At 44.6% G+C, this 17,495-nt stretch overlaps 1 protein-coding gene across 2 annotated transcripts in view; it reads right to left on the bottom strand.

The window, feature by feature from the left end:
• The window catches only part of ache (acetylcholinesterase), a 37,970-nt gene that overhangs the window by 8,620 nt on the left and 11,855 nt on the right, over positions 1-17,495 (bottom strand). For both annotated transcript variants that reach the window (XM_055938474.1, XM_055938475.1), the window contains exons 2-10: positions 11,160-11,594; positions 6,637-6,741; positions 6,103-6,316; positions 5,749-6,012; positions 5,352-5,534; positions 5,031-5,129; positions 1,155-1,350; positions 690-882; positions 341-519 (exon numbers count right to left, since the gene is read on the bottom strand). In XM_055938474.1, the coding sequence (XP_055794449.1) occupies positions 341-519; positions 690-882; positions 1,155-1,350; positions 5,031-5,129; positions 5,352-5,534; positions 5,749-6,012; positions 6,103-6,316; positions 6,637-6,741; positions 11,160-11,497 (1,771 nt within the window). In that variant the 5' untranslated portion in view covers positions 11,498-11,594. The remainder of the gene's footprint in view (positions 1-340; positions 520-689; positions 883-1,154; positions 1,351-5,030; positions 5,130-5,351; positions 5,535-5,748; positions 6,013-6,102; positions 6,317-6,636; positions 6,742-11,159; positions 11,595-17,495) is intronic.

Here is a 17,495-nt window from a genome sequence, read left to right as displayed (position 1 = left end):
CTCTCTGTTATTTTTTAAAGTTCAGTCGGTTGATTGAGCCTTTTTCCCTGTAAAAGACTGTAAGCCGCAGCTAACTCTCTCTGAATATTTCCAGCCATTAACCCTCTGTATAAATCATTTAATGTCCAAATAATGAGTAATAATGAATCTCCCTTACAAATAATTGTGATTACAATAACCATATTTGGTTGTAAAATCTAAGCGGAGGGAAGAATATGAGGAAATGATGTTGACAGTATGTTTTTACAGTCACGAGCATTGCTTTGATGTCCTTAATGTGCTGTTAAAGGTCCAGATTGTGTCATTGTAGTGTGTGTGTGTGTGTGTGTAACACTATTACCGGTGATGTTGAGGAGGCGTGGCAGGAAGCGGTTCCAGAATGCACACAGCTGATTCCGCAGGCCCTTGTGGATCTTCAGGGATTCCGTGTTCAGACCCACGTGTTTTTGTTCACTGTTGGTGAACTGGGGCCACTTCCGCCTGCTATCCACACTGCCATCAAAGTTGATATTGGGGTTACTGGAGAGAGAGAGGTGGGAGAGGGTGGGAGACAGAAAGAGAGAGAATAGATTTAATTAGGGTTGGACAGCTTTCAGTGTGCTTCGATAGACACACACACCAACCCATACCCTTTTACAACTCCCCATTTCTCTATCTCCCTCACTCCCCCCTCTCCCCCTCTGTCTTACCCGGTGCGTGCGAAGTTGGCCCAGTATCTCATCATGCGTCGGCTCAGTTTCTCCTCCTCGGCTGTGTAGTTCAGTCTCTTCTCAAGCGGCATGCCGAAGACAAACTCTATCTCGTAACCATGGATAACGCCCATCCACTCCGGCCACGCCAGGTTAGACGCACGGTGGTCAAACAGGTACAGGTACACTCCACCTAGAGAGTTTGGAATAGAGCATAGAATGAAATAGAACATATATCCCCACTCTAGTGGTGTATATATCTCAAACAGGTACACTCCACCTGGGAACAACAGGAGAGACATTGACATGGAACATTGACACAGGACTTTGAGTTAGACTATTTGTTTGAACTACTTGAAACTGGAGTTATTCCTTTGAGCACCTAGTGGAGCAAAGGGCCTTAAGAACCAACCATTGTATGACATGAAATAACATCTTTGAAAAACATTTGTGAACCATTCTTACCTTGTGAGTTCCCATCCTTCGTCGTGGCCCCTGCGTTGCCCGCTTGTTGCCCATTGTTGGCACCCTGGTTAGAGTGAAACTGGGCATAGCTCCTGGCGAAGTGCTGCAGGGGGCAGATGACATTATGGTCTCCGACCACATCGTCCAGGGCATCACGGTTCTTTACCCCGTTGTTCTCATCAAACCAGTCAGTATACTGCAACACAATACAACTGTATTAATCAATCAATCAATCATATTTATTATATACAATCCCTTGTACATCCACGGTTGTCACAAAGTACTGTAGCACAATACATGGTCAGACATTAGCGGTTACCCGATTGCCATCAAGAGGGCATGTAAACTGAACTGCCATGCAAGTGGAGTGTGCTCTGTGCTGTGGTTGCCCTGATTCATAGGCGGAAATCCCAGGGGGGACGGGGGGGACAAGACCCCCCCATCTTGGGAAAAATATGATTTGTCCCCCCCAATATATCACTGTAAACATAACTATGTAATTTCAATAATATTAATAATACGCAATGAAAGCACTTGTGCTGATTATAGACACTTAATAGCGCATATAAATTTCAAAAGATTGCGACCCCCCCCGCCCTTTGCCTCACAATGGTTTGATCCACTGCCAGTTCTTTAGCTGGCAAGGTAATAGAGAGTTCGTATCTACTGTCCGAAAGGGACATGTACGTAACTGACGTGAGGTTAATCCAGTCAATCCATAGCAGGTCCATAGCAATGTTATTTATTTATTTTTATGTTGGCAGGGTTCACACACTAGTTGAATTTGCAGAGCTAGCGCGCAAACTAAAGCAAACATTAACTATCAAGCTAGCTAGTACCTATTCCATTTATGTGGCGTCGTCAAAGATGGAATCTTTGCTATCGTCAGTTTATTCCAAGATCAGCATGCAGCTGTAGTGCTTCGACGTCCCTGTGATAAGGTTAGCAATAAACTGAAGTCCAAACTGAACAGAACAGAACTACACTCTCTTCTACCATTGTCTTAAATATATATAATGGTCTCGTTGCAAAAGATAAATTGTCGATAGTGAACTTTTTTTATTTTATTTTATTTCACCTTTATTTAACCAGGTAGCAAAGATTATAGCAAACACACAGAAACGGAATTGGTGCTCGCTAGCTTTACAAATTCAGCTATTGTTGGAAGCCAGCCAATATGAAACAAACTATTTAAATTACAAAAGGTTGCAGCATGTGTTGTGTAAATGTGTGTGTGTGCAGCTAGGCCAGCCAGCCAGCCAGGTAGAAAAATGGCAGAAAAAAGTAAGAAGACGGACATCAGAGTATTTGTCAGTACACCAAAACGCATAGTAAGAACTCTAGTATCCTAATATCTCAACGACTAGTTGATAAAATGTTCATAAGAAAGAAGTGAAATGCGAATGGAAATGTTTCACAATGATGTCATTAAGCAGAGCAGGCAACAGATGGCACACAGACAGCAGAGTTGGGGACAGATATGCAGGGACAGACTGGCAGACCGGGAGTCTCAGGTAAGTTTGTTGAGTCTTTGTTTGGCAACATTATGAAAGGTTCTCAATTTTTTTGACTTGTAAAATAGGGACATAATTGGAAAATGCCATGGATACCCCCACTCTCAACTTAAACTGGTGACTAAACTAAGATTTGTTTACGGCAATGGTATTGCTGTTGTGATTAATTGTGTAGTTTTGGGTACCGGTAGTTAGGAGTACGGCAAACACCTTATTTATTTTCTAGGAGACAGACTGAGTCAGTTAGGGTGGTAAAAGGGAAAGAGCCAGGGAGAGAGACTTCAGAGGACAGTGTCACAGCCACGGCAGGACCAAGTGTCACCCTTGTTGCCAGCAGCACCAGTATAGGGGACAGTGGCACAGCATTGTCCAGTTACCACAGTGATGGCACAAAACCATATCAGCCACACCCACAATTTATAGAACCGCAAACTCTTGCCAACAGAGTGTTGACGTTTCAAGAGAGATGGTTTCGCGATTTCCCCTGGCTACATTATAATCCATCAATAAAAGGAGTGTTGTGTTTTCACTGTAGCCAAGGGTTTTCAAGCCAGCCATCTTTTGGCCAAAGAGCTGATGCTGCCTTCATTAGTGCAGGATTTAGGAACTGGAGAAAAGGCATTGAAAAATTCACAGCACATCAAAATTGCCAAACCCACCGCTACTTTGTAATTGTAACAGCACACCAGCTAAATCCAATCAGTGTCCAGTTATGTCCAGCGCGTGGGGTAAACAGCTGGATGACGCAAGGCATTGCTTGATGAAAATTGTTAGTTCGGTGCGGCATGTAGTAAGACAGGGACAAGCCTTTAGAGGCCACACGGATGACAGTGGGAATTTATACCAGATTTTGAAACTTAGGGCAGAAGAGGATGATCCCATTTTACTGAAGTGGTTAACAGAGCGTACCACAATGTACACAGGCCCCAAAGCACAGAATGAAATTCTGAACATCATGGCCAATAGTCATTCGAGGCATTGCAGCTGAGATTAGGTCTCTTCCGATTGTACAATTTTCATTAATTGTTGATGGTACTCAAGATGTCTCTGGTGCTGAACAGGAGAATGTCTGTCTGCGTTATGTTGACCATGACCATGTCCCTCACAAGGAGTTTATTGGGCTATACAGGGTGTCGGAGACAACAGGCGAGGGCATTGCGAAAGTGCCAACTGATGTGTTGTTGAGGAAACCCGCAAACATATGCTCGGTTCTTTTGTTCAGTAGTGTGTATAGCAGTGGTTCTCAACCTTTTTGGGGTACTGGAACCCCTGCATATTTTGAGGCAAGGCAGGCAAGGTTTTGAGCGGTCCTCAGGGACCTCCACCCCCTCTATATTATATGTAAACTTACTGGAAACCTTGTGGTACTGACTACATTCATTACACTTTTTTATTTCACGGACCCCTTGCAATTAGTCCATGGACCCCTGTTTGAGAACCCATGGTGTAATTGATAGTTGTTCTTTTGTTTAGTAGTTTTCAGTACACTTACAAATGATTTATTTCATGTTATTTTATTTAAAATTGCATACTTTGTGCGACATACTTGTCCATAGCTGCTGTTTGAAGAGTTGAGACACTGACTGAAGGATATTTTGGTTGATTTATTTGGGTTTTTCATTGAAGTAGTTATTTTGCTTTTAGAACTGTACTTATTTTAAGCTTTTTGTTCTTGCAAAGATATTGTAATAGACTCAGGCCAGGTGGACATATTTAATGACTATATAAATGTATCAGAAAAAGTCAAATTAAAAGGTCAATTCAATACGGAGACCAACTTTGTGATGGTTCTCAATGGAGATTCTTTTAGATGTGATCACACCATGTTCATTGTATTTATGAAAACTACACCCATACAGTGTACAGTACCATTGTCACCTACTGACCTTTCTTGATATTGCTGGTTGTAAGTACGAATACCTGCATACATACTGGACTGGTAAGGAGCACTGCTATAACTATTATTAGTAGTAGAATTATAATGATTTAAACATTTGAACAAGTTGGGAAAACCCTTCAGTTAACTACTGTACCTATCAATTATCCAGTTGTAGGAATTATGGTTCCTCAATATACATTTAACAACGTATGCTATGTGTTACAGCACTACTTTTGGTGTCCCCCTCAGGAATTGCTCTTGAGAAAATTTTATGTAATTGTCCCCTCCAAGGTTGATCTCAGATTTTCGCCCCTGCCCTGATTGATACAACTTTTTTAGTCTATATCACAGCAAACAACTAAAATCTGTCTTCTAGCTTGCCATATCAATTCCCCTTTTCTTTCCAGCAAATGGCCCAACCGGGATTCGAACTGGCCACCTTTCGGCTACAGGTCCACCTCCTTAACCGGCTGGGCTACTTACCTGCAGAACGACAGCCTCCTGGCCGATCTCATTGGCATGCGGAACGCTCAGTTTCACGCTTTCCAGGAAGTCCTCGCGCGAGATCAGTGACTCATTGTCCTATGGGGAGTCAATGGAAGGTTTGTGTGAAATTGTATCAGTGACAGTGGAACACACACACACACACACACACAGGCATGAACGTACAAACACACACACCCATGCTACAAATGCACACACAGAGAAACACACACCAGGCACACACACACAAATGCACATATGTAGCCGCTCCTCCCCGCACCCCCCCCCAAAACACTCCATCCCCTCTCTCTCCTCACGTACCTTGCTGAAGCCGGGGGCTCCATAGAGGAGGAAGAAGGACCCCTCGTCCTGGTTGACCCCCAGCAGGATTTGGGTGTCCTTGAAGTTGCCTGAGCTGAGCATGGCCTCGGGGTTGTCTGGAAGGACCACGCCGTCGATGACGGGCACAAAGGAGAAACGGAAGATGGCAGACCACGGCATGACCTGAGAAGACAAAACAAAATGTATTTATTTCACCTTCATTTAACCAGGTAAATAATTGAAAACACATTCCTTACATTACATGTAAATGCATACGTTAAATGTGAACGTAAAACACAAATGTAAACGGAAATGCTATGGAAATGCACATTTAAATGTCAAACGTAACTATAAAAGTAAACTTAAACCTAAACATAAATGTAATAAATGAATGTACCTGCCACTCCTGGTCAATGAGCTCCTGCGGGGGCTTGTTGCGAAGACAGTCCACCAGCTCCGTATCGTTACCCCCAGAGGGGCAGCCGACGAGCTTCCCCAACATGACGGCCCTCCGGTGGGCTTCAGTTGGCGTAACAGTGGCCCAGGGGCAGTTGGGGGCTCCACTCTGGAGGATGGCTCGGGTGAAGGTGGGTCGACTGTCGGGAGACAGGAGGTGCATCCCAACAGAGACTGCTCCGGCACTCTCCCCAAAGATGGTCACCTACGAGTAGTAGTAGTTAATAACAATAATATTTAATTTATAGAGCGCACAAGCTTGCTGACACACACATTTCCTCTTTATTATCATTACCTGTTTGGGGTTGCCCCCGAAGAAGTGTATGTTATCCTGGACCCACTGGAGGGCCATGCGTTGGTCTAAGAGCCCTACGTTCCCAGGGGCCTCTGAGGAGCCGTGGAGAGCCAGGAACCCAAAGGCCCCGATACGGTAGTTCATGGAGACCACCACCACCTTCTCCGAGTGAGCCAGGTAGCGCCCGTCGTACACGTCCAGGGACGATGATCCGCTGAAGAACAATAGAATACAATACAACTTTATTGTTCATATGTTACAGAGACAATGAAAATGCGTTTTCTGCTCAATACCCCCAGATAGCACCTTCATGCGTACACACAAACTTGAAAGGAGCACAGGGTCCTAGCCGCAGTGCAGCATCCCTGGACGGAGAGCATGTTGTACGGTTAAGTGCTTGTGAAATGCTGCTGGGATGTGAAAGCCTTTCACTTTTCAGATCAATTCCCTCCTTTCTTCCAGCGCCCTGCCTCCATTTCGAACTGGTAACCTTCCGGCTACAGGCCAAGCTCCTTAGCACACTGGACTACCTACCTGTAGAACCCTCCTCCGTAGATCCATACCATCACGGTGAGGTTGTGAGGTCTGGTGGAGGTGGGGACCCAGATATTGAGGTAGAGGCAGTCCTCGCTCATCTCCCTGTTGGAATGAAATCAAACGTTATTTAGTAAACATCTAGCTACCACCTGGTATAACAAAACTTTATTTCAAATGAAATCAAACTTTATTTAACCCCTCTGTGGTGTTCGGGTCTGTGGGACCCATTTTCAATGTTTACTAAACCTGAGACTCATTGGCCTTGGCTTATTAACACATTTTCATTGAGTGCACACTATGCAGCCCCCTACACATTTATAATACATATGTGGTGTTCGGGTCCACTGGACCCGAGGGTAATAAAAGTGTGTGTGTGTGTGAAAACAAGTAAAAATGAAATAAAAAGGTTTGCTGTGTGCCTTCACTCTGTCTTCCTCCTCCCTGGGCCTGCTGTTTCAGCATAGCACCAAGAACCTGTCTGTCTCCTGCTTTTCTTGGACTCTTTACCCTTTGTAGTGTGTGAAACTACACAATATCTTGCGGGAACCTGCACAATGTTATTACAATACATTATTTCAATACATTGTAAAAAAATAAATAAAATAAAAATCCGTATTTTCCCACACTCTACCCCAGCCAGGTGCAAATTGGGGGAGGGACACAACAAATAAATAGCTTTGCATGTGTGGCTCATTACCACAATCAATCAGTATGACAAAAAAGATCTCTGCTCAACTAGTGTGGAAGGAGCGTCTTCCACTTTGGAAGATGAAGAATTTTCAGAATATGAGGATCATGTCTCTGTCAATTCGGAGTCTGACAGTGAGTTGGAAGAAGAGGATGAGATTGACCCTCAGCCAGCCCCAGGACCAGCCCGTCAGCAGCCAGCTCATCAGCAGCCTGCAGGAGGAGAAATATGGATGTTCAAAAAAATCTTGCCCAAGGAATGAGCCACCCCGCATGGCTGCAAATGTGATAAGGATGCAACCAGGGCCGACGCAGATGGCGGTTACTCATGTGCAGGACGTAAAGTCTTCTTTTGAACTATTCATCTCAGACACCATCCAGAAAATAATTCTGGACTGCACTAATTTGGAGGGAAGGCGTGTTTTTGGAAAGAGATGGACCAAATTAATTTACATGTATAGTTTGGGGTTCTTATCCTTGCTGGTATTTTCAGATCCAATGGGGAATCCACAGAATCCCTGTGGGATGCAGAAACTGGCAGAGAACTTTTCCTGGCAACAATGTCTCTGGAAAACCAAATTATTTCCGGTATTATCCGCTTCGATAACCGTGACACCAGACCAGCTCGGCAGCAGAGAGACAAGCTAGGTGCAATCAGGTCAGTGTGGGACAAGTGGGTGGACCGCCTTCCCCTGTCTTACAATCCTGGGCCCAACATTTCTGTTGATGAGCAGTTTATGCCATTTAGGGGCCGTTGCCCATTCAGGCAGTACATACCATCTAAACCTGCAAAATATGGAATCAAGATCTGGGCTGCCTGTGATGCTGCTTCATCATATGCGTGGAACTTGCAAGTGTATACGGGGAAGCCAGATGGAGAAGCCCCTGAGAATAACCAAGGGATGCGGGTTGTCCTGGACGTAACACAGGGACTCCGTGGCCACAACATCAAATGCAATAACTTTTTTACTTGGCACAAGCTGGGACAGGAGCTCCTCAAGAGGAAGCTGACGATGGTAGGAACAGTACGAAAAAACAAGCCAGAGCTCCCACCTCAGCTGTTGAATACACTGAACAGGCCTATCAATTCCTCTAAGTTTGTGTTCACGGCCGACATGTCCCTAGTGTCCTATGTGCCAAAGAAAGACAAAAATGTGGTACTCATGAGTACGCTGCATAGGGGTGGGAGAATCTGTGGCCAGGAACATCAAAAACCAAAAATGATAATGGATTACAATGCCACAAAAGGAGGGGTGGAGAATTATTTTTTTAAATTGATTTATTTTTCCCTTTTTCTCCCCAATTTCATGGTATCCAATTGGTAGTGTCTACTGTCTTGTCTCGTCGCTGCAACTCCCGTATGGACTCAGGAGAGGCGAAGGTCGAGAGCCATGCGTCCTTCGAAACACAACCCAACCTAGCCGCACTGCTTCTTAACACGGAAGCCAGCCGCACCAATGTGTCAGAGGAAACACCGTACACCTAGCGACCTGGTCAGCGTGCACTGCACCCGGCCCGCCACAGGAGTCGCTAGTGCACGATGAGACAAGGATATCCCTGCCGGCCAAACCCTCCCTAACCCGGATGACGCTGGGCCAATTGTGCGCCACCCCATGCGCCTCCCGGTCGAGGCCGGCTGCGGCAGAGCCTGGGCTCAAACCGAGAATCTCTGGTGGCACAACTAGCACTGCGATGCAGTGCCTTAGAACACTGCGCCACCCAGGAGGCCCTCGGGCGTGGAGAATTTAGACAAGCTGGTGACTGACTTCAGCTGCAAAAGAAGAACCATATGCTGGCCACTTACGATATTATTCAACATCTTGTACATCTTGGAGTACAATGCGTTTGTCATCTGGATGGCGTTGAACCCAGATTGGAACAGAGGGAAGCTCCAGAGGAGACGGCTCTTTCTCGAGGAAGGAATTGGTAAGACCTCAAATCCAGAGGGGGCAACATATCCCAAGGACCCCAGCTTCTGCAGCCACTGTGAGGATTCAGGAGGAGGATGCTGGTGCCCCATCCGCCCGACCCACAGTACTAACAACTCCAATACCGGAAGTAAGTGTGAGTGATGTTATTGCATGTGTGTGGGTCTGACTCTCCTACCTGGCCTGCTGTAACTATACATGTGAGTGAGTGAGATGTTAGCAAAATTCTTGAACTAAGTGTTTCCATCATTGTAGATTGCAGCCGGTAGCAACAAGAAGAAGCGCTGCAATGTGTGTGGACCCAAGAAGGACAGGAAGACGCAGTACACATGCATCAAGTGCAAGAGATACATTTGCAACACACACACAGTAAAACTCTGCCCCTCATGTGGTGTGTAGACCGGCCTTCATTTGTGTTGAATAGGACTCATTTATCATTCCATACAATAATGTATGGAAAATGTGTCTTTTCAATTTGTTTCAATAGTCATGAAAACCTTGTTTCATTTATATTTGTTCAAGATAAACATGATTTATTCCACCCATAACACTTTTATTGATAACTGTGATCTAGCAGAGGTAAATGGCAAATATTAACCATGTATGCTCTCTATATTGCTTGTAATTTGGTATAAGTCAACATCTAAGTATTTTTACGTAAATAGTTATGGCTGTATTGTTTTAAAAACCCTATAATGTTGTGGGTCCATCAGACCCGCGAACATTGGGTGAATAACAAAAACATGAACACCCCACAAGGGTTAAAGTGCATTTAAGGGATAAAGTGCATTTAAAATCGCAAACATACTTTAAAGTAAAATAAGGAAACTAAGTAAGAGCAAACAAGTAGCAATAAAATAGAATAATAATGCAACATTTAAATAAAATGCATCCTAAATGGCACCCTATTCCCTATTTAGTGCACTACTTTTGACCAGAGGATTATACTACAAATCAGGTTTGAGGAGTTAGCAAGGTAACTTTAGTCAACTCTGAGTTTAATTTAGGATAACCCGTACCACGAAAGTGACTCACCTTTTAGCGAGGTCGTTTTCAACGGCAACAAATCCTTCTGAACTAACCTGCTCCAGGGCAGGCTAACTCAGGGCTAACTTAATTTATCCCGAATGAAGTAACTGAGCCACGAATTGAGGACCAATGAAATCAGGTTTCCTCCCTCTCGCAAAGATTGCATCATCATCCCCTTCATTTGAGAAAGATGACTAATTCAATATTGTATTCATCAAAGGTTTTTTTGTGTGTAAAAAATTGGCATGAATCACATTGCACGTTTTGTAATGACAGAATGCTTTTGAAACGTCACGCATGACTTAATACAGTAAATGTATAATAGGTGGGGGAAAAAAGATTCTAGTGTATTGAGAAGCACACCAAATACGGCCTTAACAATAGGTTATAACAGAAAGACAGCACTTATAAAAGTCTATTTCACACCGTAGCCTGCGGAATAACTTTTCTTTCATTTTGATTTTGGCACAAATGAATGTGTCCCTCACTCGCCCGTGGATTGATGTTTCAGCATTTTCTCAATTGAAGAGTTGGGCTTTCGATTAGCCAACTGTGACATGAAAGCACAGTTACAAACCTAGCTTGAGCAGGCTCAAGTAAGCAGTGGGTTGCGCCATCAATATCCACCTTCGTCGTAAGGATATAGCCTGATCTTTAATGTGACGCTAACGGAAGCTGGCTAGCTTTATAAAAACCTGACTAGATCTAGCTTGCTTCAGAGTGTCCCCCTCATTTGGAATCTGGTTGAAAGTAGTGCACCTTGTAGGGAATAGAGCGCAATTTGGAACTCAAACAAAGGATGTCTAAAACAATAGATCTCTTAAGAGTTTCGCATCTCGGAAACCTGGAAAATGTAAACGTAAAATAAATGTAAACCTGTTGGGGTTCCACATCTCGGTTCCCTGGAACCCGGGGAAAGAGGTGTCAATGAACTGGTAGCAGGCGTTGGGGTAGGAGCTAGCTTCGAACAAGTCCGACCATGGCTTCTTGGGCTCCGCCTTTCGGAAGCGCTTCTTGCCCAGTGGGGGCTCCGCGAATGGGATTCCGAGGAAAGCGGTCACGTGACTCCGGTCCGGCGTCGGTAGGCGGACACCGCGGACACGTCCTGCCCGCATGGTGACAATGAGTTCCGGAGAGTCACTCTGGGAAGAAGAAGAGGAGGCGAGGAGAGAGAGGAGGAAGAAGGGGAGGAGGAAGACGATGGAGGTATGCATGGCGCTGTTGTTGTTGTTTGCTGATTGTTTACTTCTTGGTTCTGACGTTAGGTAGTCGGAGGTGTGTGTTCTCTGTTCTGTCTGGAGTCCCTCAGATCTGTAGGAGAGAGGAGCAGAGGGAGAGAGAGGAAACGTGATTAGGAGAAAGAGAGTGACAGAGAACAGATGACACAAAGGAGAGAGGGAGATCGAGAGAGAGGAAAAGGGATATAAATACAAGCAGATATATATGGAGAAAGGGAGTTGCGTGTTTTTAAGAGGGAGAGCTTGGGAAAAAAACAGTGGGGCTTGATAGTATTTACTAAGCAGGTATTTACTAAGCAGGTATTTACTAAGCAACGGCGCGAGGTCGGGTTTAGAGAAAGAGGACAAGAGGCGAAGGAAAGGAAAGAACTTAAGCAATATTAAATATTGAAGGAAACTCTACACCACAAGGCACCCTATAGTCGGAGGAATCTGATAAATCAAACCAACTGTGTTGATATGACTGTAAGGATCTCTAAAACGCACACACGCAGCCATGCAAGCGCTAACATGCAATCACGCACACACAAACCTGTGAGGTTGTAAGTTGTTGTTTTTGTTTTGCCGATGCGTGGTTGCCATAGCGACGGGATTAGTTTGGGAGTCACAGTTGGGGATAGGGGGTACATGACTTTCACTGCAGCTGTGTGTGTGTGTGTGTGTGTGTGTGTGTGTGTGTGTGTGTGTGTGTTTGTGTGTGTGTGTGTGTGTACTATTTCGGTTCTCTTTCTCTTCGCTGTATGTTGTTCTATTTTTGGTGGTGTCACATCTCTCCCGATCCCATCACACACACACACACACACACACACACAGTCACAGACACACACACTGCATCCTCTTCTCATGCAGGCCAACTGTACGCTTATATGGCATCATCAGATACAGTCAGGTCCAAAATGATTGGCACCCTTGATAAAGATGAGCAAAAAAAGACTGTATAAAGTAAATAATACAAGTACTGAGCTATATTTTGCACTCAAAACATTGGGAAATGGTATACTTTTTTACTAATACATTTAATCAGAGAAATAGATTTTGTTTAATTAAGTAAAAATGATATACACTACCGTTCAAAAGTTTGGGGTCACTTAGAAATGTCCTTGTTTTTTGAAAGACAGGCACATTTTTTTGTCCATTAAAATAACATCAAATTGATCAGAAATACAGTGTAGACATTGTTAATGTTGTAAATGACTATTGCAGCTGGAAATGGGAGATTTTTAATGGAATATCTACATAGGCGTATGGACGCCCATTATCAGCAACCATCACTCCTGTGTTCCAATGGCACGTTGTGTTAGCTAACCCAAGTTTATTATTTTAAAAGGCTAATTGATCATTAGAAAACACTTTTGCAATTATGTTAGCACAGCTGAAAAATGTTGTTCTGATTAAAGAAGCAATAAAACTGGCCTTCTTTAGACTAGTTGAGTATCTGGAGCATCAGCATTTGTGGGTTTGATTACAGGCTCAAAATGGACAGAAACAAATCATTTTCTTCTGAAACTCGTCAGTCTATTCTTGTTCTGAGAAATGAAGGCTATTCCATGCGAGAAATTGCCAAGAAACTGAAGATCTCGTACAACGCTGTGTACTACTCCTTTCACAGAACAGCGCAAACTAGCTCTAACCAGAATGGAAAGAGGAGTGGGAGGCCCCGGTGCACAACTGAGCAAGAGGACAAGTACATTAAAGTGTCAAGTTTGAGAAACAGACGCCTCACAAGTCCTCAACTGGCAGCTTCCATAAATAGTACCCACAAAACACCAGTCTCAACGTCAACAGTGAAGAGGCGACCCCGGGATGCTGGCCTTCTAGGCAAAGTTCCTCTGTCCTGTGTCAGTGTTCTTTTGCCCATCTTAATCTTTTCTTTTTATTGGCCAGTCTGAGATATGGCTTTTTCTTTGCAACTCTGCCTAGAAGGCCAGCATCCCGGAGTCGCCTCTTCACTGTTGACAATTTTATGTTATTTAATGGACGGAAAATGTGCTTTTCTTTCAAAAACAAGGACATTTCTAAGTCACCCCAAACTTTTGAACAGTAGTGTATATTACAAAAATAGCAGTCAAAATTATTGCCACCCCTGCTTTCAATAATCTAGCACCCTTTCATTGTGAGGATAACGACTTTTATGAGGTTGGAGAACACGTTGGGAGGGATCCTAGACCATTCCTCCATACAGAATCTTTCCAAACCACAGGTTTTCAATGGGGTTCAAGTCTGGAGACTGAGATGGCCATTGCAAAAATGTAGATTTTTGTGATCAATTAACCATTTCTTTGTGAATTTTGATTAGTACTTGGTTCTTTCTCTAAAATGTCCAGGTACTTTAACAAGGACCCCAGGATCAGTGGAAGCAAATTAGCCCCATAACATCAAAGATCCACCACTATATTTTACGGTAGGTATGAGCTACTTTTCGGCTTATGCTTTTGTTTTCCAACGCCAAACCCACCACTAGTGTGCATGGCCAAAAAGCTCTATTTTCATGTCATATGACCATATCACTGGTTACAATCCAACGCCCAATGCAGTTTATCAAACGACCTGTCTGCAACTGCCTGCCAATGGCAGAGATGAAAAGACAGGAAAGGACCCACTCCCCTTCCCCACCACGTTCAGGAATTTAAAAATGACACTCCCTATCGCCACTAAACGGCGGGACATTGGAAATAATCAATTTCAAGGGACTCCCGCCAACCTGCAACAAACAGAGCTGGGACTTTATGACTAACGAGAACACTTTTCGGAAGTATAATCATTACATGAGTATCTAGTGTGGAAGGCGAGAACATGGACTGATGCTATGCTTATTGTGTTGTAGAAATGTTTAAATGATGCGTGTATCCATTGATCTCAGTGGATGAAAACTGATTGTCACGTTCGTCGTTTGGATGAAGAGAGGAGGACCAAGGCGCAGCGTAAAAAGAATACATTCTTCTATTTATTTAACGAAACGAAGAACACTTAAACAAACTATGCAAAACAACAAACGAACGTGAAGCTATATATTAAACAAGTGCAGACACAGGCAACTTACATATAGACAATAACCCACGAAATACCCAACGGAATATGGCTGCCTAAATATGGTTCCCAATCAGAGACAACGATAAACAGCTGCTTCTAATTGAGAATAAATCTAGGCAACCATAGACATACAAACACCTAGACTAGTAAACACCCCATAAACATACAAAACCCCTAGACAAGACAAAACACATACATCCCCCATGCCACACCTTGACCTAACCAAAATAATAAAGAAAACAAAGATGCGTGACACAGGGCGTGACACTGATATTCCCTTGTGCATTATTACATTTACATTTACATTTAAGTCATTTAGCAGACGCTCTTATCCAGAGCGACTTACAAATTGGTGCATTCACCTTATGATATCCAGTGGAACAACCACTTTACAATAGTGCATCTAACTCTTTTAAGGGGGGGGGGGGGGTTAGAAGGATTACTTTATCCTATCCTAGGTATTCCTTAAAGAGGTGGGGTTTCAGGTGTCTCCGGAAGGTGGTGATTGACTCCGCTGACCTGGCGTCGTGAGGGAGTTTGTTCCACCATTGGGGTGCCAGAGCAGCGAACAGTTTTGACTGGGCTGAGCGGGAACTGTACTTCCTCAGAGGTAGGGAGGCGAGCAGGCCAGAGGTGGATGAACGCAGTGCCCTTGTTTGGGTGTAGGGCCTGATCAGAGCCTGAAGGTACGGAGGTGCCGTTCCCCTCACAGCTCCGTAGGCAAGCACCATGGTCTTGTAGCGGATGCGAGCTTCAACTGGAAGCCAGTAGAGAGAGCGGAGGAGCGGGGTGACGTGAGAGAACTTGGGAAAGTTGAACACCAGACGGGCTGCGGCGTTCTGGATGAGTTGTAGGGGTTTAATGGCACAGGCAGGGAGCCCAGCCAACAGCGAGTTGCAGTAATCCAGACGGGAGATGACAAGTGCCTGGATTAGGACCTGCGCCGCTTCCTGCGTGAGGCAGGGTCGTACTCTGCGAATGTTGTAGAGCATGAACCTACAGGAACGGGTCACCGCCTTGATGTTAGTTGAGAACGACAGGGTGTTGTCCAGGATCACGCCAAGGTTCTTAGCACTCTAGGAGGAGGACACAATGGAGTTGTCAACCGTGATGGCGAGATCATGGAACGGGCAGTCCTTCCCCGGGAGGAAGAGCAGCTCCGTCTTGCCGAGGTTCAGCTTGAGGTGGTGATCCGTCATCCACACTGATATGTCTGCCAGACATGCAGAGATGCGATTCACCACCTGGTTATCAGAGGGGGGAAAGGAGAAGATTAATTGTGTGTCGTCTGCATAGCAATGATAGGAGAGACCATGTGAGGATATGACAGAGCCAAGTGACTTGGTGTATAGCGAGAATAGGAGAGGGCCTAGAACAGAGCCCTGGGGGACACCAGTGGTGAGAGCACGTGGTGCGGAGACAGATTCTCGCCACGCCACCTGGTAGGAGCGACCTGTCAGGTAGGACGCAATCCAAGCGTGGGCCGCGCCGGAGATGCCCAGCTCGGAGAGGGTGGAGAGGAGGATCTGATGGTTCACAGTATCAAAGGCAGCCGATAGGTCTAGAAGGATGAGAGCAGAGGAGAGAGAGTTAGCTTTAGCAGTGCGGAGCGCCTCCGTGACACAGAGAAGAGCAGTCTCAGTTGAATGACTAGTCTTGAAACCTGACTGATTTGGATCAAGAAGGTCATTCTGAGAGAGATAGCAGGAGAGCTGGCCAAGGACGGCACGTTCAAGAGTTTTGGAGAGAAAAGAAAGAAGGGATACTGGTCTGTAGTTGTTGACATCGGAGGGATCGAGTGTAGGTTTTTTCAGAAGGGGTGCAACTCTCGCTCTCTTGAAGACGGAAGGGACGTAGCCAGCGGTCAAGGATGAATTTATTATGATTATTGGATATTATTAGTGCACGAAAGGACATTTTAGGACCTCGACCCGGAGCCACTGCAGAATTTACATAAGCTGCATTCACTGTTGTCTTTTTCATCCCTAGAATCAATGCTTGGTTTGAGTGTGTAAATCTGTGTGTACTTCCGTAGATAGATTTCAGATAGGAAGTTAAGTGGAACAACTGCACATTTTGGGAGGAAGGAGAGATAATTGGGACATAGCCCATGTTCAGTCTTGAAGGAAACTCAACTACCTCAATATATACATTACAGTATATACAGTACACTGAGTATACCAAACATTAGGAACACCTTCCCTTCCCCTGTTGACCTCAGAACAGCCTCAATTCATCGGGGCATAGTCTCTGCAAGGTGTCGAAGGCGGTCCTCAGGCCCATGTCGACTCCAATGCTTCCCACAGATGTGTCAACTTGGCTGGATGTCCTTTGGTAAGTGGACCATTCTTGATACATACGGGAAACTGTTGAGCATGAAAACCCAGCACCGTTGCAGTTCTTGACACAAACCGGTGCTCCTGGCACCTGGTACCATACCCCGTTCAAATACACTTAAATATTTTGTCTTGCATGGCACACAGACACAATCCATGTCTCAATTGACTCGAGGCTTAAAAATCCTTCCTTAACCTTGTCTCCTCCCCTTCAACTACACTGATTGAATTGGATTTAACAAGAGACATCAATCAGGGATCATAGCTTTCACCTGGTCAGTCTGTCATTGAAAGGGCAAGTGTTCTTAATGTTTTGTATACTCAGTGTATAATACTGTAGTAGGCCATAGGAGAACCACGTTGAGGGAATCCATTGTTACGCACGTAACCATTTCATGATATTGACATTAGAATGAGACCACACACAGCAAACAATACAGGCCTTAGTGACTGTGCGTGCGTGCATGCGTGTGTCAGGGATGGGCATTTGACATTAATATCATGAAAAAAAATTGATATTCAGATAGTTAAAATATTAAAGAAATCTTGACTCTTGACCAATCGGTAGTTTTGGCTAAAAGCAACAGTGATATATTTGAAATGTCATG

The sequence above is a fragment of the Salvelinus fontinalis genome, chromosome 11 (genome assembly GCF_029448725.1).
Source record: "Salvelinus fontinalis isolate EN_2023a chromosome 11, ASM2944872v1, whole genome shotgun sequence".
Classification (NCBI taxonomy): Eukaryota; Metazoa; Chordata; class Actinopteri; order Salmoniformes; family Salmonidae; genus Salvelinus; species Salvelinus fontinalis.
The sequence above is the reverse complement of the archived record's forward strand: the minus strand, read 5'-3'. Positions and strand labels throughout refer to the sequence as shown.